This window comes from Pristiophorus japonicus, chromosome 4 (assembly GCF_044704955.1).
Source record: "Pristiophorus japonicus isolate sPriJap1 chromosome 4, sPriJap1.hap1, whole genome shotgun sequence".
In the NCBI taxonomy this organism is placed as follows: Eukaryota; Metazoa; Chordata; class Chondrichthyes; family Pristiophoridae; genus Pristiophorus; species Pristiophorus japonicus.
The window spans coordinates 303,629,169-303,657,002 of record NC_091980.1 but is presented as its reverse complement, the minus strand read 5'-3'; the positions used below and the strand labels follow the sequence as shown (position 1 = coordinate 303,657,002).

The window sequence follows — 27,834 nt, the reverse complement described above, 5'->3', positions numbered from 1 at the left end:
AGATGTCTGCGCTCCATTAATTCTGCCCTCCTGAGCATCCCTGATTGTAATCGCCTTCTGTTACCTAGGCCCTAAGCTCTGGAACTCCCTCCCTAAACCTCTCCGTCTCTCTACCTCTCTTTGCTCCTTTAAGATGCTCCTTAAAACATACCTCTTTGACCCTCATCTGCGCTAATCTTTACTTTTGCGGCTCGGTGTCCAAATCTTATCGCATAATACTCCTGTGAAGCGCCTTAGGATGTTTCACTACATTAGAGGCGCTATATAAATACGTTGTTGTTGACTCAAAATAATTAGTTACGATTTTTGGTACTAGCTGCTCTTGTAGAGAGGTCAATTGCTTTTAAAGCAAAACTTTGTTTGTAGTCTGATGTGAGTGGCTATTAGTTCATGAGATTAACAAAGCTTGGTATGATGTAATATTAATAATTTTATGACCTACAGTTGGAGACCATGGAAAATATTCCCCAGTCTCGTTTGCATTATTTCAAGATGATAATTATCTGGACCATACAGTTCAGCATTCCTCTTCATCCATTCAAAGCAGCCCTTTGATGAGAAGCCAGCATAGCCCAGTGTGCCCGTCAGAAACGGCATCCGTGCCCAGTGGATGGATCCGGTTTGATGATCAACCATGGCCAAATCTTTCACCACTCCACCCACAGTCAACAGGTTAGTGATTAGTGTGTAAGTGTAACTGAAATCAATTTTGTGATTCATTATTTATATGCGACCCAAACAAATGTTGGCAGTGACAGTATTTGTCCATAGAATATACAGCATACAAACAGGCCATTCGGCCCAACCAGTCTGTGACAGCGTTTATACTCCACTCGAGCCTCCTCCCATCCTTCCTTATCTAACTCTTATCAGCATAACCCTCTCCCTTCTCCCTCCTGCCTTATGTGTTTATCTAGCATCCCGTTAAATGTATCTATACTATTTGCCTCAATTTCATGGTAGCGAGTTCCACATTTTCGCCACTCTCTGATTTCTTGGTGACCATCTTGTATTGATGGCCTCTAGTTTTGCTCTTCCCCACAAGTGAAAACACTCTTTGTGTCTACTGTCAAAAACTTTCATTATTTTAAAGACCTGTATTAGGTCACCCCTCAGCCTTCTCTTAAGAGAAAAGAGACCCGGCCTGTATGCATCCTTTCCTGTGCCGCTATATCCTTTTTATAATATGGTGAGCAGAACTGTACACAGTACTCCCAAGTGTGGTCTAACCAAGGTTCGATACAAGTTTAGCATAACATCTCTATTTTCAATTCCATCCCTCTAGAAATAAACGCTAATGCTTGGTTTGCTTTTTTTATGGTCTTATTGACCTGTGTCGTGACTTTTAGTTATTTATGTATTTGTACTCTCAAGTCCCTTTGCTCCTCTATCCCATTTAGATTCTTATTTTCCCATGTGACCACCTTATTTTTCTTCGAATACCTTACACTTATCTATGTTGAAATTAATTTGCCAATTATATGACCATTCTGCAAGTTTATTAATGTCTTCTTAAAACTGATATTCAAGAAAGAGGAAGAAAGAAAACAGGTAACTACAGGCCAGTTAGGCTGACATTAGTCGTTGGGCAAATGCTGGAATCCATTGTTAAGGAAGTATTTTCAGGGCATTTAGAAAATTATAACATGATTAGGCAGAGTCAACATGGTTTTATGAAAAGGAAATAGTGTGACAAATTTAGTATAGTTTTTTGAGGAAGTAACTAGCAGGGTAGATAAAGGGGAACCAGTGGATATAGTATATTTGGATTTCCAAAAGACATTCGATAAGGTGCCACATTAGATTATTACACAAGATAAGAGTTCATCGGATTGGAGGTAATGTATTAGCATGGATAGAGGATTAGTTAACTGACAGAAAACAGGGAGTAGGGATAAATGGTTATAATTCGGGTTGGCAGGCTGTAACAAGTGGGGTGCCACAAGGATCAGTAGTGGGGCCTCAGCTATTTATAATCTATATTAATGATCTAGATGAAGGATCCGAGTGTAACGTATCCAAGTTTGCTGACAATACAAAGCTAGATGGGACAGTAAGTTGTGAGGAGAACAGAGTTTCAAAGGGATATAGATAGACTAAGTGAGTGGGCAGTAAGGTGGCAGATAGATTTTAATGTAGGGAAATGAGAGGCTATTCACTTTGGTAGGAAGAATAGAAAAACAGAATTTTTTTAAATGGTGAGAAACTTTTAAATGTTAGTGTTTGGAGAAATTTGGGTGCCCTCATGCAAGAAACACAAAAAGCTAGCATGCAGGTACAGCAAGCAATAAGGAAGGCAAATGGCATTTTTTCCCGTTTTTGCAAGGGGGTTGGAGTACAAGGGTAAGGAAGTCTTGCTACAATTGTACAGGGTCTTGGTGAGACCACACCTGGAGTAATATGTACATTTTTGATCTTATTTAAGAAAGGATATACTTGCCCTGGAGCCGGTGCAACAAAGGTTCAGTAGATTGATTCCTGGGATGAGAGGACTGTCTTATGAGAGATTGTGTAGAATGGGCCTATACTCACTGGAGTTTAGAAGAATGAGGTAGACTCTCATTGAAAATACAAGATTCTTGGGGGGGATTGACAGGGCAGATGCTGAGACAAAAGCAAAATACTGCAATCTGGAATAAAAACAGAGTGCTGGAAATCTCAGTGGGTCAGGCAGCATCTGTGGAGAGGAAGCAGAGTTAACGTTTCGGGTCGATGACCCTTCGTCAGAACTGGAGAGTGTTCGGAAAGAACAGATTCTTAACAAGCACTGAAAGGGGGAGGGGAAGAAAGAACAAAAGGAAAGGTCTGTGATCGGTTAGAAGACAGGAGAGCTTTGAGAGTCAAAAGGGATGATGGCCCAAATTCAAATGGTAATGCCAGGAGTTAGAAAAACATTACTCAAGATAGGGTGTGAATGGTGGGATAATGACCAACTGCCATTAGAGATGAGGAGAGAAAAAAAAGAAAAGAAAGAAACAAGCTCTGAGGAGGGAGGGGGAGAGGAAGCCAAAGATTGGCAGCGGTTACGCTCTGAAATTTTGAACTCGACGTTGAGTCCAGAAGGCTGTAAAGTGCCTAAACAAAAGATGAGGTGCTATTCCTCGAGCTTGCATTGAGCTTCGTTGGAACAGTGTAGGAGACGGAGGATAGAGAGGTCAGAGTGGGAATGGAGTGGAGAATTAAAGTGACAGGCGACCGGAAACTCGGGGTCACACTTACAGATTGAACAGAGGTGCTCCGCAAAGCGGTCACCCAATCTACGCTTGGTCTCCCCAATGTAGAGGAGACCACATCATGAGCAGCCAATACAGTATACTAAATTGAAAGAAATACAAGTAAATCGCTGTTTCACCTGGAAGGAGTATTTGGGGCCCTGGATAGTGGGAAGCGAGGAGGTAAAAGGGCAGGTGTTGCATCTCCTGCACTTGCACGGGAAGGTGCCGTGGGAAGGGGTGCTGGGGGTGACTGCGGAATTTTTTTCCTCCTTGTCTCTATTGGTAGTTGGTCATTATCCTGCCATTCACACCCTATCTTGACTAATGTTTTTCTAACTCCTGGCATTACCATTTGAATTTGGGCCATCACCCCTTTTGTCTCTCTAATCTCTCCTGTCTTTCACCCTATCACAGACCTTCCCTTTTGTTCTTTCTTCCCCTCCCCCTTTCAGTGCTTGTTAAGAATCTGTTCTTTCCGAACACTCTCCAGTTCTGACGAAGGGTCATCGACCCAAAACGTTAACTTAGATGCTGAGAGATTGTTTCCCCTTGCTGGAGTGTCTAAAACTAGGGGACAGAGAAACATAGAAATTTACAGCGCGGAAGGAGGCCATTTCGGCCCATCATGCCAGCGCCGGCCGACAAAGAGCCGCACAGCCCTCGGTCAGCAGCCCTAAAGGTTACATATAAACCTATGAACAATGGCGAAAGGCAAAGAGCACCCAGCCCAACCAATCCGCCCCACACAACTGCGACACCCCTTATACTGAAACATTCTACACTCCACCCCATGTGATCTCCTGGGAGAGGTAAAAACCCAGGCCAATTTGGGGAGAAAAAAATCTGTGAAAATTCTTCTCTGACCCATCCAGGCGATAGAAACTAGTCCAGGAGATCACCCTGGCCGTATTCTAGTCCCTGCAGTACCTACCATTATATCTGCGCTGTCCAACAAAAGATCATCCAGTCTAATCCCAATTACCAGCTCTAGGTCCGTAACCTTGCAGGTTACTGCACTTTAAGTGCCCATCCAACTGTCTCTTAAAAGTGGTGAGGGTTTCTGCATCCACCACTCTTCCAGGCAGTGAGTTCCAGATCCCCACAACCCTCTGCATAAAGAAATCCTCCCTCAAATCCCCTCTAAATCTTCCACCAACCACCTTAAAACTCGTAATAGACCCCTCCACCAATGGAAATAGACCCTTACTATCCACTATGTCCAGGCCCCTCAATATTTTGTACACCTCAATGTGGTCTACTTTCAACCTCCTCTGTTCAAATGAGAACAAACCCAGCCTATCCAATCTGTCCTCCTAACTAAGATTCTCCATTCCAGGCAGCATCCTAGTAAATCTCCTCTGCACCCTCTCTAGTGCAATCACGTCCTTCCTATAATATGGCGACCAGAACTACATGCAGTACTCCAGCTGTGGCCTAACCAAAGTATTATATAATTTAAGTATAACCTCCCTGCTCTTATATTCTTTGTCTTGGCCAATAAAGGCAAGCATTCCGTATGCCTTCCTAACCATCTTATCCACCTGGCCTGCTACTTTCAGAGATCTGTGGACAAGCACTCCAAGGTCCCTTTGTTCATCTACACTGAAGTGGCCGACCGCTTAATGTGTATACCCATTTATGCCACTTTGGTCAGCTAAAACTTACTCCAAATCCATTTAGGTCAGCGTACGGTGCCAGCTCTGAAAAACATTGCGGGCAGTTAAGAAATCGGCGCAGGTTAGTACATTTAAAGCACCAAGACTTACAAAGCACTAAACAAAGCACAAAAATAAGCATTTAATAACAAATAAAAAATACAAGGAAGCTGAGAGGACCTGCATCAAGACTTCCAAAGCACTAAACAAAGACCAAAAAGTAATAAGCAATCAATCAATAACAAATAAAAATAGAAGTCCTACCTTTTTGCCAGAAACAAGTTTTTTTTTTAAAGTTCCCACCTCCCATCAAAACTCTCTTTCTCCCCCCCGCCCCCCCCCCCCTCAAAATCAAAACTCTCCTCACTAAACAAAGCACAACCATCAATAAATAAAAAATAAAATTTAAGTCCTACCTCGGCCCAGGAAGTCAGTGGGCCAGCCAGCTGGTGCGGGAGGCCATTCGGCCAGGGATAGGGGCTGCGAGCATCAGGTCCTGCTCACAGCCCGCAGGACACGCTGGGAGGGCAAGGGGCATGCGCGCAGACAGTGTTTTCTGCGCTGGGCTGTTGCTCTGCCCCGCACTGCACTATGTACGCCGTGCTAGGACACGGGAGACCGGGCAGGGTGGGACCACTTTTTTTCGGCACCATTTCCAGAGCGCAAAGTCAGCGCATTTAGGGTAAGTGTGCCGAAAAAAGGGGTTGGGGAAAATTGGGCCCAATGTCTCAAGATATGGTGTAGGCCATTTAAGACTGATGAGGAGGAATTTCTTCACTGAGTTGCAAATCTTTGGAATTCTCTACCCCAGAGGGCCATGGATGCAGAGTCTTGGACTCTAGGGGAATCAAGGGGATATGGAGATTGGGAAGGAAAGTGGCGATGAGGTTGAAGATCAGCCATGATCTTATTGAATGGTGGAGCAGGCTCGAGGGGCTGTATGGCCTACTCCTGCTCCTATTTCTTATGTTCTTATCATCTTGTAATTTGTTGCAGTCCTCCTCAGTATTGACTATAACCCCCCGATTTGGTGTCATCTGCAAATTTAAAGTTGTGTTTTTGATTCCAAAGCCTAAATCGCTAATCTAGATTGTGAACAACAGTGGTTCCAACACTAATTCTTGTAGGACCCCACTTCCCACCTTCTGCCACTCTGAATAGCTACCCTTTACTCCTACTCTCTGATTTCTGCTACTTGTCCCCTGACTGCATGCTCTAACTTTATTCATCAGTTTATCATGTGGTACCTTATCGAAGGCCTTTTGGAAATCTACTGCATTAACTTTGTCTAATCTCTGTTTGCTCTTCAAAAAAATTCAGTGAAATTGGTCAAGCAAGACTTTTCCTTTTGAAACCCATGTTGACTATTCATTGTTATGTTTTTGGTTTCTAGATGTTCTGTTTTCCATGATTCCATTATTTTTCCTACCACCGATGTTAAGCTGACTGGTCCATAGTTTCCTGGGCATGTTCTATCTCCCTTCTTAAATATTGGTGTAACGTTTGCTATCCGCCAGTCCTCTGGCAATATACCATTTTATAAAGAATGATAAAATGTGTGTAATCGTGCCTCGGCTGTCTTTTCCCTATTGAGTTTGATTTGTTTATTTTAATATTTCTCCTTTTTATTTTAAATTCAGTTATATCATTTCTAATCTTAACTTCTGGTGTCATGTCCACCTGATCCATCTCCCTGATAAATACTGAAACAAAATAATTATTAATAGTTCTGCCATTTTGCTTTTGCAGCCTGTGATTTTTATCCTGACCATCCCTTAGTGGCCCTATTCTCATCTTGACTTTCCTTTTATTTATGTGCCTGCAGAATATTTTACTATTTTGTAATCACAGTTCTAACCTACTGGTCATTGTCTTTTGAAATCTGTCTGTGTAAGCAGTGAGAAAATACCATATTAATTTTACCTGATCTAATAACTTTCAATTACCTGCCAACAACAGGAGATTGGTGAACAGCTTGTGCTTTGTTACAAAGGAGATCTTGTCCATCAACAGGAAATTCCATCTCGAGAAGTTTGTAAAGAATGCAATAGGGCTTTGTTTTAGGTTGAATGTATCTGACTTGGGTATTTTCACATACCCATCTAGCTTTCAAAGATGTACAGTTAAACTTTAATAGAAATCGTGCCCTTTTGTGGTTTTGACCCAGGGGGGCAGTTGTTCCCTGACTTGAACATCTTTTTACAAATTAGTCTGAAAATGCTGTTGTATGGAACAAATTGAATGGGAATGGCACTGATACTGTGGAACTGTCACTTCTAAGAACATTAGCATGTGGCTTAAAGGCATTCACTGTCCTTTCAGCGAACAAAAAAAATATTAAAAGTTGTATGTACAATTTAAGAGGAATTTAATTAAACTAATGTAGTAAAATGAGTTTGATTATAGAAATAGTTTAAAGACCTTTGATATGTCTGCTAAACAGTACTATTAATTTATTTTATTCAAACAGAGGTGGGTGGAGGGAATACTCTGAACAGAATGTACTCCTCATAGACTTTCCCCATAGAATTTCCTCTTGGCATTAAGTGACTGAAAAGTTAAAATAATAGTAGATACAGAATGTAGGCTAGTGTAAAACAAGATGAAAAAATAAGCGTGGCAGAAGGAGAGGGAAAAGCAAATACATGCAAAGCAAAAGTAACATTAAAAATATTTTTAGTTAAAATAGTTTATATTTTTGTAACATATAGATAGCAAAATTGCAATAAAGTTTTTAATCACAATTTGCTTTATAGATAATAGGGCTTGTAGTTAAAATAGTATATATATATTTTTAACTGCAGTAGGGTTTATTTTAACATCAAACTGTGTTGCCAGAATACATTTTTTTTAAACAAGTCACACACATTTTCTAAAAGGTGCCAGAAATGTAAGGATTAATTTTAAGCATATGTTATTCCTGATGGAGACCAATGTGATTTAAAGAACGATTCATAGAAACATAGAAAATAGGTGCAGGAGTAGGCCATTCAGCCCTTCTAGCCTGCACCGCCATTCAATGAGTTCATGGCTGAACATGCAACTTCAGTACCCCCTTCCTGCTTTCTCGCCATACCCCTTGATCCCCCTAGTAGTAAGGATTTCATCTAACTCCCTTTTGAATATATTTAGTGAATTGGCCTCAACTACTTTCTGTGGTAGAGAATTCCACAGGTTCACCACTCTCTGGGTGAAGAAGTTTCTCCTCATCTCGGTCCTAAATGGCTTACCCCTTATCCTTAGACTGTGACCCCTGGTTCTGGACTTCCCCAACATTGGGAACATTCTTCCTGCATCTAACCTGTCTAAACCCGTCAGAATTTTAAACGATTCGATACTGTCCGCCCATATATTACCACCCAAATACCGCCCAAAATGGAAGTTTCACAATTAAGATCCATTTACCACCGGACCTTAATACCGTCCTGAAGAAGCAGGTCTTACTGGATCTTAAGTGGATCTCAAGTGGGCGGTATGGACACACATCTGTCAGGTTTGTTTGATATTACACAGATCTTTATAGTTCTTCATAGTTTGATGTATTTTTAAATGGATTGTAGTATTTTCTAGTGTTAGGCAACAATATAAATGGTCTAAAAGCCTTTAATCTCTCTCACTCACTAGTCTCACTCACTTTAGTCTCATCCACACCCCAGTCTCTCCCCCACTCCCCAGTCTCACTCGTCTCCAGTCTCTCTCCCCCCGGTCTCTCTCATCCCCAGTCTCTCCTCCCCCCAGTCTCTCTCACCGCCCAAGTCTCTCTCATCCCCAGTCTTTCCTCCTCTCAGTCTCTCTCACTCCCCAGTCTCTCCCCCCCCACCCCGTTTATCTCACCTCCCAGTCTCTCTCACCCCCTACAGTGATCTCTCTACCCCTACCCACAGCGATCTCACTCTCTACCCCCCCACCCCACAGCGAGCTCACCCACCTCCTCTCTCGTCGGTGCCTCTCGGGGGTGGGGCACAGTTAACATTGAAAAGACATAACCCACAAGCCATAATTACATTTCTACCTGAATTCATAATTGAGTTATTTTCAATATCCTACTGGTCTATATAATTATGTAGTCCTGTGACTAATATAATTAAAAATCTTACATAAGAACATAAGAAATAGGAGCCTGCTCCGCCATTCAATAAGATCATGGCTGATCGGATCATGGACTCGGCTCCACTTCCCTGCCCGCTCCTCATAACCCCTTATCCCCTTATCGTTTAAGAAACTTGCATATGTCACCCACTTCCTGTACACTATCTGCAATTCCTGTCATAATATTTTAGTATCACTTTGATGTGAAAATTGACAATGTAAAATTTCTATCTAAACATTTCTAATGGGAATTCCAATGTTGGCAATCTCAGCACTTGTCAGTCATGATGTAAACCGGTCTCCCAGCTGCTAACATTCTACTGCCCACATCTCTGACTACTGCAGCCTCTCTGTGTAGCAACATCAACATTCCCATGCTCTAGACAGAAGACTACCATTGAGCAACTCTTTTGAAGATCTGCTGGTGAACCAATAATTTTGCATTTAGAAATGCTGATGATGGATTTAACCCATTGTCATTTGACATCGTCTTTTACTTCTGGTTTTAAACGTAACCAACAGAAAATAGTATAGTATATCTCCGCTTGTGCTAGTGGGTACATACTCTAGTTGATATGGTTCTTTATGTCAAAATCCAGCTTGTGGAGGTGAGAATGAGATGATTTCAGTTGAAGGCTGATGTGTAGTGCTGACTGGTTCGTGCTTGAGAATTTCATGACTCAGCAGGTTAGAGTTAAGCCACATGGAAAAGACATCATTTGCCTGAATTCATGTGAACAATGTGAAGCAGCTGTCAGTAATCCTTTACTGCCCATTCTTAACAATCCCATTCTTTACTAATCCCTTTGAGAAAGCCTGTGTAGACTTGGTATTAAAGGTGATGGATATATTTAGACCACTGACCTAACGCTTCGCTACTCATTAACTGGATTTACCGTAATTGCATAACTGACATTCTTTCACAGATCGACATCACTAGAGAACGACAGGGCCACTTCGCTGGGGGTTAAAAGATAATACACGAAACAACCTTTAAGATAGTTTCTTGCAGTGCAGAAGGTCGCCCATCATGCCTTGAGGAATTAGTGGCTACCCCTGCTGAATCTTTCAGTTTTCTTGGATGTAGTAGCAGGCTGTAGCCAATGACTTAACAATAGAAACATGATGAATCATCCAGAAAATCTTGTCCTGGCCTGTTTGTCTGTGTTTGTCAGGTTTCCATTTGGAACAGCAGCAGCAGCTATTAAACATTCCTTTTGATGGCAAAGAGCTTTTTGGCAGACCAGTGGAGCAGCTGTTAAAAGACTATAAATGCCATTTATTGAACCGTTAAGCCATTCCGGGACTGGTATTAAGGGGAGGAGCCTCCCTTGTCAGAACTAGCTGCCCTGTGTCCTAGTCTAGACAGGGGCAGTTTTAACCCCTTTTTATAATTTTGTCAGGGATGTGTTGCACAATGGAACCCAGGGGCTGAAAGTCAGCTTTGGTAATGGTGCAGAATGGCTAGTAGAGGATTGTCTGCCCGTTGTACACAACACCTGATCTTCCTTGGGAAAATCAGGTAGAGTATACAATGGATGGCTGATCCACAGCCACAAACTTTGCATCCCTGCCGAAGCTGAATTTCCACCCCCTCATTGACCAAGACCAGGTGCGTGGACCACAGAGTTCTTCCCATAGACAACTTGCAGGATCAGCTCCAATCCCCTTCTCCCCACCAAGCAGTGATTCAATTTTCCCCAGCCCTTTAGGGACCTGGGTCCTCAGCTAATTAGCCATCGACCATGTTGGAGAGGGTGAGGAGGCTATTTTAGTCTGGATTAGCACCAGCTGAGGCTAGCATTTAGATTTTTGAGTGAATCCCCAGAGATTCACATTACTGTCAGCCTTTGGGCACTCTGGCTGCAGCATGCATTATTTAAAGGGTGCATTGTAGCAACCCTCTGAGATAAATGTACAAGGCGTTAACTTGGACAACAAAAAGGAGCTTCAAATACAAACCAAAAAATAAAGTACATGTCTTGTAATGCTCCTAATGCTGGAAATTAACTCGAGGAATCAAAAGCAATTACGTTAGAAGTTGATATTGGTTCAGTAGCACTAACAGAAACTTGGCTGCAAACTGGACAGCGGTGGAAAACAAATAAAACAAGTTATAATGTCTTTAGGAGTGACATATTAAATAGGACAGAAGAAGTGGTGGCAATATTGGTGAAAGAGGGAATACATGCTGTAGAGAGGACTGATGTACACAAAAAGAGATTCAGACAGAGTTGATATGGTTAGAGATTGAAGATTAAAAAGGGATTGTACACTAGTGGAGTTGTACTACAGCCCCCTAACTGACAGGAAAACAGATTAGGGGGATGGGTAGAAATACTAAAATTATTGTTCTAGGAGAATCTAATTGAGGTACAGATGGGTCAAATGGAGAAAGGTGAATAGAATTCATAAGAAGTGTTTACAAAATTAAAGGAAACTGGGGAGGAGGTAACTCCTGAATTAGGAACAGGAATAGACCATTCAGCCCCTCTGGCCTACTCTGCCATTCAATTGGATCATGGCTGATCTGCAAACTCCACTCCATTTTCCTGTCTTGCTCCATATCTAACAAAATAGTTGAAATGATAGCAATTTTGTAACTGGGCAAAGTTACAAGTTTCTAAGATGAGGCAATAGTTTCTAAATTATTTATCGGAGTAAGCTACTTTCTCACCAAAATGCAAAGTGGCTTCTCGGCCACTGCTCCACCGTTGGCTGTATCGGCCTGCACAGTCTTGGCTCCCAGCTGCTTCGCTTCGCCAGGCCACAGAACGCTCTGGGGAGGATTTCTGGGAAACGATTGGTATGATTTGATTTGTCAGAAGATATTTGATATGGTTCGGCACACGAAATTATAACAAAAACGAAAGCACATGGAATTCGAGCTAGCATTGTCACTTGGGTTGGTAAATGATTGGAAGCTAGGAAACACGATTTGTCTATCAGGTGGTTGAAAAGTTTCTGACTTCTTATTACATAACTGAGCTTTAGTGACTCCGAAGAACAAATGGGTTTCTGGAGATTCTAGAACCAAAATATTCAAAATCTGCTTGTTCCTCCCAAGGATATTGGTAGCCATTTTGTTGCAGTGTATATTCCCTGTTTCAGGGACCAGGTGGTGGGGTCTTAGGAGAAAGAAAGTAAAAGGTGAAGAGTGGAGTGAAGTTGGAGTGAATGTGTGAAACAGGAGGTGGAAATAGTGAATTTAAAAATAATCTGGTCAAGTGTGACACATCCTGTTGTATGATTTCCAGAAACAGCAATATTCTTTGTCCTTTGCCTATCTTTCTTTTCCACGTGTATTGCCAATTTCCCTCACTCCTCTTTGGAACACATTCATGCCGTGGTATGGTTCCAGTGGTACTGGTTTCTTGATGCCTTCAACTGGCCATTATTATGTGTCAAACTTGATCGATTGTGGGGGGAATCACAAACAAACTCAATCTCATCCTCATCCACTGTGAACACAAATACACATCCAACAGCGGGTTTACTGGATCGTAATCAGGAGTGTGGTACCCTGACTGATTTTCCTCTTGCTAACTCGTGAGTGCTGAGGCTAATTGTAACACCCCGGGTGATATTAGCTGACTCAGTGCAGAACAGGGACTGAATCTGGGTCCTCCCTGATCTGTATGGTTTAGGCACTCGAGAGATAAATTTTATGAACTATTGAAGGAGACCCTCACCCCGCTGGGCCCTGCTTTCTACTTTCATCTTCAAGTAACATTTAAACCCTACAGATAAAATGGGTCAAGCTACATCTCAATGGAAGAAGATTCACTGCTTATTGTACATCTCAGTAAATGGAAGGCACTAGTAAGGTTTTAAATTAATGTTCATGTACCTTGAGATTGGACTACTTGCAATTTGGTTTGAGATATCTAGTATTTCCTTTTTCTCTCTTTCCCTGTCCTTAATTTACATAAGCTATGCTATTCTCCTGTAATATGCAGAGAGAAGCCAAGGGCTGAGCCCTAGTCTTAGAATCTGAGTTACGAGGAAAGACGGGAGAAACGTGATCTTTTTAGCTTGAAAAGAAGGCATTTAAGTCATCTTAAAGAGGTATATAAGATAGTTGGAAAAAGTAAATCCAGAATATTGCCAAATTTGAGGCCAAATGAGGGATACGGGTTCAAACTAGTGAAAAGTACATTTTGGACTGATTATCAGGAAGTTCTTCACACAGTGATAAACACTTGGACCAGACACCCAGATAGAATAGTGCAGCTGAAAACCCTGGAATTATTTAAGAAACAATTGGATGCTGCAATGAGGAAATTTTCTGAATAGATACGATGGGCTGAATGGCTTTCCACACCCATAATTATTTTATGATCTTGTGAAATAAATTTGTGATTTGATTTGGGAGCTCGTCGCTGGCAAATAAAAACGATTAAATGAAAGTGGCCCGAGCGCCAGCTGTGTATATGTTGTGTATAACACAGGTAAGGGTATGTTTCAAAGAAATGCACCCCATTTCCCAGATGGCATTATCTGTATCTCAAAAAAAGTTATGTTTTTGAAGCACGTCCTCATTGGAGCTGCTGAGCACAATAAATGCAACTGATTTACAGTGATGGTTAGATAGAGCTATAGTGCTACAGGTCTCAGCCCTTCTCACATTGTAACTTTTTGAAAAATCTACAAATTCTGTTGTCACTTTCAGGTTCAAGAGAGCCTCCTACTTCAGAAGGCAGCTGGACTACGCACTCCGAGGAGCCCAGTAATTTGAGTTTGGCACTATCTTACACAGATCTGCATTCTATTGACACAGAAGATTTGCATAGTAACAGTATTTCCAGACCTGAGTCTCCTGGTAAGTAGAAATTAATATGGATCTGTAAGAGAGCATATTTCATTATATCTGGCACGCTCCCCAGTGTACAGTTTACTGGGGTACTTAATTACAGAGGTTCACTTTTTAAAGAAAGTATATATATTTTTCTTGTGCACGTTTAAACTCGGGTGAAAAAGGCTAGATTTTTATCTGGGCTCAAAGATATAAATACAATTTATGACACAAATAAGTCAAAAAATAGTCATCATCATCATAGGCGGTCCCTTGAAACGAGGATGACTTGCTTCCATGCCAAAAAGGGATGAGTTCACTGGTGTTTCAATGAAGGACCCAAACTACACCCTGAAGGGTGGAAGATGCCTGTTCGTGGATTTTTTTTAACGCGTGGTGGCCGTTGCACATCAGCCACCACACGGGCTTGACAGAGCAAAAAATAGTATTGCACTCAGAAATGTCATTACTAACCCTGTGAGATGGATTGTACTATGTGATAGGGATTCAAAAGGCAGGTGGTTACAACCAGTATTGGTGTACATCCAGTCCACAGTACAGCCTGTAGTAACTTTTAAGGCATAGCTAAATCAAGTAATCTGGACATGTCCGGTAAGATCTAGCTGCCTGAGCTGCACCAACTCAAATTATAAATGTGTTTTGATGTAATTATTGAAGATTTACAGAGAATGAATCTTGCATTTTATTAAAAAGAACAGAAAGTAGTGAGTTATTAATTTTTAAATTCCAAATATATGGATATAGGACTCTCAAGAAGTGCTTCATGCATTTGTTGAGTTGATTAGTCATCTCTCAGGGTGGGGATGCAGAGGGAACTTTAACCATCAACTGTAAAATGAGGGAATGTTGAGCAGTAATGTTTGACAATAGTCCTCACATTGTCACCGGAAGCTCATAAATCACCACAATTACGACTGTAAAGCAAAATTGATGGTGTGAAATGTGACAATTGGAATTGCCCTTAGTCACGACCAATGTTTCCATTAAGCTACGCGGCTGTGCAACGCTCCAGGAGGCCCGCGCAGCCTGTGATCCGGCTTTTAAATTGAAAAAAAAACATGCATGCACTGACTTTTGAATGGGCCGCACATTCCCCCCAAAAATTACAGCTAACATCGGTCATGACCAGTTTGACTGTAAAGCAGTTGGAAGTAACACAAGCAGTAATTTGGAAAGCATGGGCTGATTTTTCAGCTCAACTGAGTGGTACATAATGTTTATATAAATGAATAAACTCTTTTCAGCAGTAGCATTTTAAACTTTGATACTTAAATAAGCTCTTAAATCTGCCATAAACTCGTTGGTACATCTGTTTTCCGGATCAGATGTAATCAGTTTTACTGTAGTTTCTGAATGCAAATTCTAGTGTATCTTGGTCATGTTTTGATCAGATATATAACTGTTTATCTGATATATAACTGAAATAAGAGCTGCTATTTCCTTTCAGCAAGAAGCAGATCAAGAAATCACTTTTATTTGACAACACTAGTTAGATTGCATAATGATAAAAATAGACATTTTGGAAAATGAACAGAGTGTATGAGGCGATGAGTAAAGTTTTATTCGTGTTTAATTTTAAAGGGGGATAACTGTAATCAGAGAGCCCGTGTGTCTCTGAAGTTATTGGAATCGTAGAAGTTCTTTTAATGTCAGGTGATTCAGGTGATCATTGTACTCTCTTTTTAAAAATTGAGGTGTTTTAATGTCAATTTTTTGGAGGTGGGGAGGTGAGACACAATTTTTCGTCCCACTTCCCGCCTCGCCCCACTTACCGCCTCGACCTCGACCCACTTCCCCCTCACCCCATTTCCCCCCCCCCCCTGCGGTCCCCCTGTCTGTCTGTTCCCCCCCCCGCCCCCCCTGTGGTGTGCCACCGCTGTCCCACCCCGGCACACACTCGTCTCCCCTCCCTCGGCCGGCCCCTCGTCCCTCTCCCTCGGCCGGCCCCTCGTCCCTCTCCCTCGGCCGCCCCCTCGTCCCTCTCCCTCGGCCGCCCCCTCGTCCCTCTCCCTCGGCCGCCCCCTCGTCCCTCTCCCTCGGCCGCCCCCTCGTCCCTCTCCCTCGGCCGCCCCCTCGTCCTCCGCCCCCTCGTCCCTCGGCCGCCCCCTCGTCCTCCGCCCCCTCGTCCCTCGGCCGCCCCCTCGTCCCTCTCCCTCGGCCGCCCCCTCGTCCCTCGGCCGCCCCCTCGTCCCTCGGCCGCCCCCTCGGCCGCCCCCTCGTCCCTCGGCCGCCCCCTCGGCCGCCCCCTCGGCCGCCCCCTCGGCCGCCCCCTCGTCCCTCGGCCGCCCCCTCGTCCCTCGGCCGCCCCCTCGGCCGCCCCCTCGTCCCTCGGCCGCCCCCTCGTCCCTCGGCCGCCCCCTCGGCCGCCCCCTCGTCCCTCGGCCGCCCCCTCGTCCCTCGGCCGCCCCCTCGTCCCTCGGCCGCCCCCTCGGCCGCCCCCTCGTCCCTCGTCCGCCCCCCTCGTCCCTCTCTTTCTCTCTTTCTCTCTTTCTCTCTTTCTCTCTTTCTCTCTTTCTCTCTTGCTCCCGCTCTCTGATCCCACTTTCTCTGCATTGGTAGAGGGGTAATGAAGGGAAGAGAGAATGATGACAAGCTGGGGTAAAGGATGTGGATGTTAAGGGGAGAGGAATGAGGGGAAGGTTTGGATGTTGGGTGAGAATGAGGGGAGGGGATGGGAGTGGGGGAAGGGAATGACGTGAGGGAGGAGATGGTAAAGAGGTGAGCACAAGAGGTACAGGAATAATGGGATGCGAAGGATACGGGGCATGATAACATAACATAGTGGTGTATTCTTATTTTGGATCTCAGAAAACTGTTGAGTTCCTTTACTCAACTTTGATATCAGCGTAACCACTTAAGATCACTGTATTGTAATCACTCCTAGTTACCATTTATTATATTAAAAAAAACAAGCACTAGGGAGTGACCTAAAGATATTACTCTAATCTGGAGGCTTAGTGAGGGTTATAAACCATTCCAATTTCACCTCATAAATTCAGATTTACAGCTTGTCCATCAACACACTGGAATGCCAAATATGCTATTACCGATTTAAGAAGAACAGCTGATTGCAGTTGAAAATCCAACAGTGCACGTTCTCTAATCGAGTTCTGTCTCCGTGATGGCCCTGCTGTTGCCAAGGTAGCACTCAGCACTCGTCGCCCTCTGTAATTGAAATAAAATCAGTACCTGAGACCTCAAAATCATTATACGCTGCGAGAGAGCTTTTGATTTTGGAGACTCACTAACTACAATAGTTTAATAGACACATTTTTGTATATTTCTACTGAAGTGTTCTTAACCTGATACTATGGGAAAATAATTCTCATCCTTGTACTTGGAAGAAAATTGCTCCCGTACTAATGTAGAAGCTGCTAAGTAATTGTTATATTGGTAAGTATATTATGCTGTTACCTATAATTCTAATAGCTCTAATATTCTTAATATGCTTTAAATCACTAGTTCTTTGTGAAGTCACAGTTCTCAAAAGCTTCCCACTTTTTAAACAGTAAACTGCATATTACATCTTGTGCACTCTGCCAGAGTAGTCCAACACCAGGCCAACTTCTTCTTGGGATAAATCAGAGTTATAGGGCGAGAAGTTCATCTCTGACGGTGGCGTAAAAGGGGCAGTATCAGATCGCCTGGAATTGGCTGCAATTGAATCGAGTTTCAGGCGCTGTGTATAACGGGCGGCCATTCCGATACCACCAGAGACCAATTTCTAGGCTATGGTTTGTGGACAGGTTCCGAGACTGATCCCCACTTAGTGTGGGCTGACAATTTGCAGGTGCCAATGCTTTGCTTTCTCGAGAGGCATTGAAGTTTAGTTTAACGAATTTGTTCAGAGTTTTAATGATGGAAACCTCGTCAACTGTGACGAATACAAAAAAATTACAAAGAAACTAGGAGAAAACAAAGAATTTCACAGTTCATACCAATGGTACAGTTGCTTCCTTTTTTTGTGGAACACTTGGTGAAAACATCGAGCACTGATTCTAATCTGGCAAAAACAGATGGTCCATGGTGGGGCAGGCACTTTATGGGGTGAGGGTTGGCCCCATGGGGATGACACCATTATCATGATCATATGAGATCATCTTAAAAGGAGGTTGTTCCCTATGTGATGTCTTCCAGTAAGAATGTTTCCCGATGCCAGATTACTCCAGTGGTGTGTGAGCGATGTTGGAATAAAGAAGACAACGCTACATTTCTTTTTGTAATCACTTGGAAATAAATCATAGAATTCTACAACACAGAAGGAGGCTATCCAGCCCATCACGCCTGTGCTGGCTCTCTGAAAGATGTATTTACCTGGTGGCATCCCCCTGCTTCCTGTGAGAAAGATGCCAAAAATCAATGTTGATTTAAGAACTGTTGTGGATTCTGTAACTTAATTTATTACAGTTCATTAATTATTAGTTCAACAAAAATAGTTTAAAACTTAGACTGAGTCTAATTCCAGGGAAATGACTAACATATTATCTCTAAATTATATTTAAAACAACTCTATCCACACCCCCACCCCACCAAATTCTCCCTCTTCTGTCCCATTTTCCCTATTATTTTAAAATACATTTTAATTTTACTTCAACCTAATGTAACTTCATCTTTCTTTTGTATGCCTTGTTTCTCTTGTTAAAAAGATACATACTTTTAAACATTACTTACTTTGCTTTCTTCAAGCTGTTGCCATCCATTTTGGAGATGGAAGCAACTTTTTCTTCAATAATCAATCATTGATTGGCCAAAAACGGACACCAAAGTGTTTTTAACGAGCTTAAAACTAGAGATGAAGATTGCCATAGTCAAAGGATTACTATATTTTGTTCCAACAACACTAGAATCCACAACAAACATTTTTATATACATGTAAATATTGCTTAGATATTTTTAAAAAGGCAAGTTCTGTGTGCTGTACAAAGTTGAAAAACTCTTTCATTATCCAGAAAATGGTAAGGCATAGCTTTCCTGCAGCAGTTATTTATTCAATGAACTACCAACGTTGACAGCGTTGTCACCTTCTCCACAGGGAAGGAGCGAAATTGAACGGAGAATCACTGTCTATGTACTCAAAGGCCTAGTAAGTGGCTAGAGTAGTATTTGTGGCATTATTGACCAAGAACTATTGCAAAGGGCAGGAGGGAAAATAAAATAAACTAGATCAAAATGTGATGGGGCATTCTACTTCTATTCAATGACTCTTTTATAATTTATAGATAAAAAGGAAATTACACTATAATATGGTTGCCAACTCTGGTTGGATGTATTCCTGGAGGTTCCATCATCCACAGCCGCCCTGCCCCCATGCTCCTGCCATTGGATGCCCGGTGCATTCATCCCTGCAGTGCACTGCCTCCCACGCCAACAGGAAGGTAAACCGGGGGGTTTGTTCCAGGCCCGGGGGTGGGGGTCCAAACCCTAATAAAGGCCCATGGGATCCAGGGCAAAGTGGCAAGTTGGATCCAAAATTGGCTCAGAGGCAGGAAGCAAAGGGTAATGGTTGGTAGGTGTTTTTGTGACTAGAAGGATGTTTCCAGTGGGGTTCCGCAGGGCTCAGTACTGGGTCCCTTGCTTTTTGTGGTATACGTCAATGATCTCGACTTGAATATAGGGGGTATGATTAAGAAGTTTGCAGATGATACCAAAAGCGACTGTGTGGTTGATGATGAAGAAAGCTATAGACTGCAGGAAGATATCAATCAAGTGGTCAGGTGGGCAGAACAGTGGCAAATGGAATTTAATCCAGAGAAGTGTGAGCTAATGCATTTGGGGAGGGCTAACAATGAAAGAGAATACACATTAAATGGTAGCACTGAGAAGTGTAGAGGAACAAAGGGACCTTGGAGTGTATGTCCACAGATCCCTGAAGGTAGCAGGCCAGGTAGATAAGGTAGTTAAGAAGGCATATGGAATGCTTGCCTTTATTAGCTGAGGCATAGAATACAAGAGCAGGGAGGTTATACTTGAACTGTGTAAAACACTGGTTAGGCCACAGCTGGAGTACTGCGTGCAGTTCTGGTCACCGCATACAGGAAGGATGTGATTGCACTGGAGAGGGTACAGACGAGATTTACGAGGATGTTGCTGGGAGTGGAGAATCTTAGCTATAAGGACAGATTGGATAGGCTGGGTTTGTTTTCTGTGGAACAGAGGAGGCTGAGGGGAGACCTCATTGAGATCTATAAAATTATGAGGAGCCTAGATAGAAAGGGCCTATTTCTCTTGGCAGAGGGGTCAACAACCAGGGGGCATAAATTTAAAGTAATTGGGGGAGAGGTTTGGAGGGGATATGAGGGGAAATGTCTTTACACAAAGGGTTGTGGGGATCTGGAACTCACTGCCTGAAACAGTGGTCAAGGCAGAAACCCTTCCATGCTGTAAATTTCTATGGACTAGATGGAACCTCCACTTTTGTGCTTATCGGTCAAAAATGGGCGTTAAAAAAGGGTTTTCTGATCGCCAGCTTCTCGCCCATTCTCAAAACACCTAATTTCCATTACCGCAAGCGATATCAAATGGGCGGTAGCGTAAAATCTTTTTGACCTTCTGCCGTAAAGTGTGGCCATCCTTAGCAACGGCATGGCAACGCTCAGGAGATCAAGGGTCATCATGACATGCGCAGAAGAGGAGACAGAGAGGGAGCTCGGAGGCACTGAAAGCGTGTGTATCTGTGCTGTGTGCTTCTCGATGGAGATTCACCAGTAGCAAAAAGCCTACCAAGCAGCAAAAACATAGTTGGCACTGAGTTTTTGTCCAACAAATAAGATATAACATGGAAGGGATGAAGGAGCCCCTGGAGCTGGTAGCCAGGAACACTGGTGACACAGGGCTCCCAGTGATCCCGGAGCGCAGCACTGCACCCCAAGGTGATGCACCCTCATTGCCAACCACACGTGAGAGCCAACAGCAACATCTTCTGGCTCGGAGCACGTTCCCACCTCGGGACCATCCTCTCCCGTATCCGTCCAAGCAGCGCTTCGGCTGTCACCCCCCCCCCCCCCCCCCCCCCCCTGCCCAATAAAGCATTGCCTGAGGACCTCCTTGGCCAGGCAGCTTGGAGTCAGGAGGGGAAGCGGGGGGGCGGGTGGAAGGGTTGGTTTGTACAGAAATACTGATGATTTCAGACTAATGTTTGTTTTAAATGCTTTTTATTTAACAAAACCTTGTAACACATTGGCTCAGTTGGCTGCACCATTACATGCTGGTGATTCCTTAACATCAAAGGGTATAATCACACTTAACTTCAATCAACTTAAACTTTAACTGGCACCAAGGTGATGCCCACCATTGATGTATGACCTGCACACCCAGCAGTGTGTCAGCCTTGTAAATAACACCAACGTTCTTTCAGAAAAAGTGATCATTGATGAGCTCCTGACGTAAGGCTCTTGCAGCTATCGTGCCACCATGGACCCTTTCATGCGGTCTACAGGGGGGCGGGGGCATGGCTTCAGCGTCCGTCTGATTGGGCCGATGTCAGCGTCCGCCGCCTCATTCCTCCTCTTCCTCTCTCTGGTGAGGTGGACTGTCAGACTCATCAGGCAATTCTTGTCCCCTCCTGATAGGCAAGTTGTGTAGCATGGAGCACACTACCTGCTCAGGGTGGTATTAGAGCTCGCCTCCTGAGCGCTGCTTCAGCCCCAATGGTTTTCTCCACGATATTGCGAGTTGCTCTGTGGCTCTCGTTTTATAGCCTCGATGTGGATGTCACGCAGGGGGGGTCCTCAGCCAGGTGGCGAGGCCATATCCTTTGTCACCAATCATTCAGCATTGACCTTCTGGCTCATTGTTAAACAAGTCAGATACAGTGCTCTCACGCAGGATGTGAGCATCATGGATGCTGACCAGAAATTAAGCATTCACTGCCAGTATAATTTGCTGGTGGTCAACAACCAGTTGGACATTCAGGGAGTGGAATCCCTTGCGGTTCCTGAAAACCTCAGCATCCTGAAAAGGTGCCCGCATCACGATGTGCGTGCAGTCTGTTGCTCCCTGCACCTTGGGGATGTTTGCAATTCTGGAGAATCTTAGAGCCCTCTCACTCTGTGCCTCCCTGGTCAAAGGGAAGCTGATCAAGTCCCTCCTGCGTGCATACAGGGCTTCAGTGACCTGTCTAATGCAGCGATGTGTGGCGTGCTGAGCAAGTCCGCAAATGTCTCCAGCTATGGCCTGAAAAGAACCTGAGGCGGAGAACGACAGTGACGCAGTAACTTTGACCTCGACGGACAATGCAGTACTGATGGTGCTGGCAGGCTGCAGATCTGCCCGTATCAGCTGGCATACCTCAGTGATAACCTCTTTGTGGAAGCACAGTCTCCGAAGGCAGGTGGTGTCGGGCAAGTCGAGGTAAGAATGCTTCTCCTTGTACTTGCGGGGGGTGTAACGTCTGGTACTCCTCATCTGTATGTCACTTCTTACATTGGGCACATAATGCAGTGGAGTGTTCCTTCGGCAATGTCGAGTCTGCTACATGTATTTGGTCACCGAGAGAGGGTGAGAAAGGACAGGCCCCATTGCAGTAGCCCTCTGTTTTCCACCAATTGCTCGCAAACAAGAAATGTCCCGACGAAGACACCTCTTCAATTCCAATCGGTCACAGTATGGTCAAGATGTTTTTACAGATGTTCACATCAACTCCAACGACCTGCAGAGTACATCCGAACTCCGCTGAGGTTGAAGCACAGCGGTCTTTTAAAGGACGCGACATGTGATGTAGAACATGGCATCCATAACGCTGTGATTTGTCCCGGTTAGTTCTACTTTTTGTGGGCGTTTTTTTGGGCGAGCGATATTGTGGGCGATGTGTGTGCGATATTGTGGGCGATGTGTGTGCGAGGCGGTGAAATTGACGCTGGGTGATCTCATGGCCGCTAGTTTGTGTAAATATGCTCTTTACGACAAAAAACAGTGGGCGGGCGGTATTATTGAATCTCGGCGTTAATTCCGTGCGGAAAATAATGCTGGACAATATTATGGGCGTTGAATATGCCCATTCTGCTGATTCCGCCCCAAAATATTTATTCTCTAATATTTTTTCTCTGCGTTAAGCACACGAAAGTAACACTCGCCGATAAGTTTCTGAAAAATGCCCGGCGGTTTCCATTTTGTGCCAAAATGGGTGATATATGGGCGTTATACGTCATCTCTGCGGTAAAGTGAGCGTTAAGCATGCAAAAAAAGTGGAGGTTCTAGCCCCAAGACTCTGACCCCGGTGAAGGGGGGGGGGGGGGTTTGCAGGCTGATGATAGGGGAACTTGGGGTGGGGGGGGCCAGGGGAAAGCAATCCTGCTCATGTTGGCCCACAGGGATCGCTCTCCGAGGCTGAGGCCACCTCGTTACAACCGCCGGCAATCCCAAGCTCCGGGATCCCCGGCCGCCTGCAGGTGTAAGTAGAGGCTTCAGGCCTCATTATAATATTTAGATTGCCAAGCCAGGTCCTGCAGCACAGGTTGGTAGCCCGACCGCCCCCTCCTGTCCCTCCTGAGTTTTACATTTGCACAACTTTCACTCCTCCCACCACACCTCCAACCCACCCGTTCTAACCTCTGAAAATTCCGACCGGTGTTTATCAGTTTATGAAAGTTAAAATTTATGCGCAGAATGATTTGCGCAGCTTCCGGTTTGTAGGCAGCAGTCACTTTTTTTTTAATAACTAATAAATGTTGAAAGGAGATGAAAACAAAATCACATTATTTTTAAAAACGTCCCTATTTATTTTTCCTGAGTTGCCTGGAATCTTCAATTCCTGGAAACTCCAAGGCAATCCTGAAGGGTTGACAACTTCAGACTATATATCGGCAACAGATGGGAATATTTATATGATTGTGAACTGACTGGAGCGTGTGACATGGAGGACATGTATTTGAGCTATGTTTTTTTTTTTCCGTTGCCAATCTTTCCAATTCTTTGTCAAATCACAAACGCCAGAGGTCACCTTGCACACATCAAGGATCACTCTGCGCCAATGCTCTTAGCCAAAAGGCCTAGAGCCACTGCACCGTTCCTGGAAGTACTGCGATACCAGGTTCGTGCCATGGAGGTGGATGGGTCAGGCCCCCCACACACCTCCGTGGAGGTGGATGGGTCAATCCACCCCACCCACCTCCTATTTGAGCTATGTTACTCCAGGAATATAATAGTATAGTCGTTTGAGGTGACATATTTTACAGCGCTCTCCCGGATGCACCTCCTCCACCTCGGACGGTCTTTGGCCAGGGACTCCCAGGTGTTGGTGGGGATGTTGCATTTTTTATCAAGGAGGCTTTGAGGGTGTCCTTGAAACCAGTCATGTATCTGGTCATGAACTGTGTTAATATGCCCTTACTATACAGTACAAATGCATACGAGGCCCATACTTGAGAGAAGGTCACTCTGTGACCAGTAACCTTTATTAGCCAGCACTGAAGTGAAGAAGGTGGGTGGAGCTTCCCCTTTTATACCTGGAAGTCCAGGTTGCAGTGTCTCCCACAAGTTCACCACCTAGTGGTCAGTGTGCTCACGGTGTACAACTTTGGTCAGTTTATACATGGGTTACAATGACAGCTGACTACATGACATGTGTCACATTATATCTCATTTCAAAAGGAGAACAGTAGAACGCGACCACTGAAAAGATATCTGAGACGGGTCAGTTGTTGACCAGCTACAATAGGCGTGGAGTCCCCGACCTGAGAGAGACCATCAGCGGCAGGTCGGGGCCGTAAAAGGAGTGGAGGTGAGCGGCCCAGGAGCAGCGTGGAGGCCACTACAAGGTACAGCGCGAGCTGGTGCAGGAGGGCAACGGCAATGAAGCTTGACGTCAGCAAGGTCCAGGTCGGTGATTTGAGCATGGGCAGATACAGCAGGAGCAGCGAGGTCGAGGCGAAGGAGCTGTGAGATTGTGGAGGGATGTGATTGGGGCACAGGGGAGGTGAGAGTTCGGGGCCAGGGGCCCAGGGGCAGCACGGGCCAGCCCATACTGCGATATAGAAACATAGAAAATAGGTGCAGGAGTAGGCCATTCGGCCCTTCGAGCCTGCACTGCCATTCAATAAAATCATGGCTGATCATTCCCTCAATACCCCTTTCCTGCTTTCTCTCCATACCCCTTGATCCCTTTAGTCGTATTTAACTCCTTCTTGAATATAACCAATAAACTGGCATCAACAACTCTCTGCGGCAGGGAATTCCACAGGTTAACAGCTCTCTCAGTGAAGAAGTTTCTCCTCATCTCAGTCCGAAATGGCCTACCCCTTATCCTAAGACTGTGTCTCCTGGTTCTGGACTTCCCCAACATCGGGAATATTCTTCCCGCATCTAACCTGTGTGCGCACTAGGTCCGTGCAGCAGAGCAGATCTCCAGTTATCTTGGGTAATTCTTGCCACTGGACCAAGACCTAGTTCTGTCAAGCCCGTGCGGTGGCTGGTGTGCAACGGGCACCACATGTTAAAAAAAATCCACGCACAGGCATCTCGCACCCTCGAGGATGTAGCTCGGGTTCTTCATTCGAAACACCTGTGAACTCACCATTTTTTTTTGCCGTGGAAGCAAGTCATCCTCGTTTTGAGAGACCGTCTATCATGATGATCTGATTACTTGACTGCAAAAATACCAATTGTACATGTTTTGCTGGCGAACACAAAGGCAATGAATACCATTCAGTGAAAGATGGGCAAATTTCATTTGTTGCTGTTAGAAATTTGTGTCTGCCAGACACCTTCTCGAATTTAGTGGCATGAGTAAGCAGTCTGAGAATCTTTTCTCGGAGTTGAATGATTCTCCTCTATATCTACATATACAATAAGATAATCCAGGGATCTAATAAAACAACCCAGGGATGTACTTCACCATCCCTTGTGACCTAGACTGGATATTCGTGTATTTTGTGCACGCATTTCTTCAATTTGTCAGAAGGAAGACTCTGTTAACATCAGTTGAGGTGAGACGATATGAATTGTTAAACTGCTTTATTTCACAGTAAATAAACATTTATGATCAGATTCACTCAGTTCAATCGGAAATTAACTTTGTGTAATGATACAAAATAAAGAGCATGCCATGATTCCCCACATCAGTGGGTCATCTTACTTAACCAAGTGATCCTCTTCACTATCCTCCAGCATTTCTAACTTCTTCACCTGTTTGAAGGCCCTCATAGATTTTCAAAAATAAAATCACTTGTGTCATTTAACCATTTCTTGTTCTCAACTTTGCATTTTACGTTCTTTTTTTTAACGTGTATATGTTTATTTACCCCTCTACTTGTCCTTGTTCTGTTCCTTTTTTAAATGCTGTTCATCTGTAGTATCCATTCTGAGGAAGGATCCGTATCAAAACATCTCACCTGTTCTTGCCATGGATGTTGCCTGACCTGCTGAGTGTTTTCGAAGTGTTAAAGTTACTTTTCTTTTTCAAGTTTGACTGCCAACATGTGGTTCTTTGTTTACCTCCTTATTATCCGTGCGGGAGGGGGGTGGGGGGGCAGGGCAGGTGGGGGTTGACTTGAAGAAATGCTAATCGAACCTTTTCCTTACTAGCTTCATCCTCCTATGGTGTGAACATTTGTTGGGGGCCCCTGTGATAAGATAATGGCTCCCTATTGTTCTCAACCCTCTTGGGTAGTAGTAGTTGTGTTTGACTGTAATATACAATCTGCATTTGCCTGCGGCCTGTGGTTTTCCTTTTTAAACTTGTACTTTGTTTTAAAAACCAGCACTTCAAACTGAGTATTTTCTCCCAAATCGTTTCTGTGCAAAAACAGCCATTCATCTCTGTGCTATCTCTATGCTAGAGCAGTTCAAAATAAATTCCTCGTCCTCGTCCTCCGTCCATCCGAATCGAGGAAGACCTCCTTCCACTCGTAGCTTGAGTTCTTAGGTGGCTGAATAGTCCAATACGAGAGCCACAGTCCCTGCCAGTGGTTGAAGGAAAGGGTGGGTGGGGCGTCTGGTTTGCCGCATGCTCCGTCCGCTGCCTGCATGCTCTCAGCAACGAAACTCGAGGAGCTCAGCGCCCTCCCGGATGCACTTCCTCCACTTAAGGTGGTCTTTGGCCAGGGACTCAAAGGTGTTGATGGGGATGTCGCGCTTTGAGGGAGTCCTTGTAACGATTCCGCTGCCCACTTTTGGCTCGTTTGCCGTGGACGAGTTCAGAGTAGAGTGCTTGCTTTGGGAGGCTTGTATCTGGCATGCGAACTGTGGCCTGTCCAGCGGAGCTGATCAAGTGTGGTCAGTGCTTCAATGCTGGGGATATTGGCCTGGATGAGGACGCTAACATTGTCCTCCCAGGGGATTTGTAGGATCTTGCGGAGATATTTTTGGTGGTATTTCTCCAGCGACTTGAGGTGTCTACTGTACATGGTCCACATCTCTGAGCCATACAGGAGGGTGGGTATTACTACGGCCCTGTAGACCATGAGCTTGGTGACTGTTTTGAGGGCCTGGTCTTCAAACACTCTTTTCCTCAGGCGGCCGAAAGCTGCACTGGCGCACTGGAGGCGGTGTTAGATCTCGCCATCAGTGCCTGCTCTTGTTGATAAGAGGCTCCCGAGAGAAGGGAAATGGTCCACGTTGTCCAGGGCCGTGCTGTGGATCTTGATGACTGGGGGGCAGTGCTGTGCAGCGAGGACAGGCTGGTGGAACCTTTGCCTTACTGATGTTTAGTGTAAGGCCCAAGCTGTCGTCCGCGTACTGTAGCTCGACGACAGAGGTTGGACCTGGCCTGGAGACGGCGAAGGTGAACAGGTTCCACTGGTTCTGTAGTTTAGTTCCACTCCAGCGGGGAGCTTGTCAACTGTGAGGTGGAGCATGGCAGTGAGGAAGATTGAGAAGAGAGTTGGGGCGACGACGCACTCCTGCTTAACCCCGGTCCGGACGTGGATTGGGATCCTACTGCCCTACTGTCTCCCCATAGCCCTGTATCTTCCTCTCCTTTTAAATATTTCATCCAATGTTCCCTTAAAAGATGCAATGGTCTCTGCCTCACCTGTTCCTGACAGCAAAACATCCATGCTCCAACAATGCTCTGTTTAAATAAATTTCTCGAACCAACCTCCTCACTTTCTTGATAATTGGTCAC

The 27,834-nt window shown here is 44.5% G+C and overlaps 1 protein-coding gene across 7 annotated transcripts in view; it reads left to right on the top strand.

Moving 5' to 3' along the window:
• The window catches only part of ston2 (stonin 2), a 158,278-nt gene that overhangs the window by 38,185 nt on the left and 92,259 nt on the right, over positions 1–27,834 (top strand). For all 7 annotated transcript variants that reach the window (XM_070879643.1, XM_070879644.1, XM_070879639.1 and 4 more), the window contains 2 exons: positions 445–672; positions 13,632–13,781. In XM_070879643.1, coding sequence (XP_070735744.1) covers positions 445–672; positions 13,632–13,781 — 378 coding nt within the window. The remainder of the gene's footprint in view (positions 1–444; positions 673–13,631; positions 13,782–27,834) is intronic.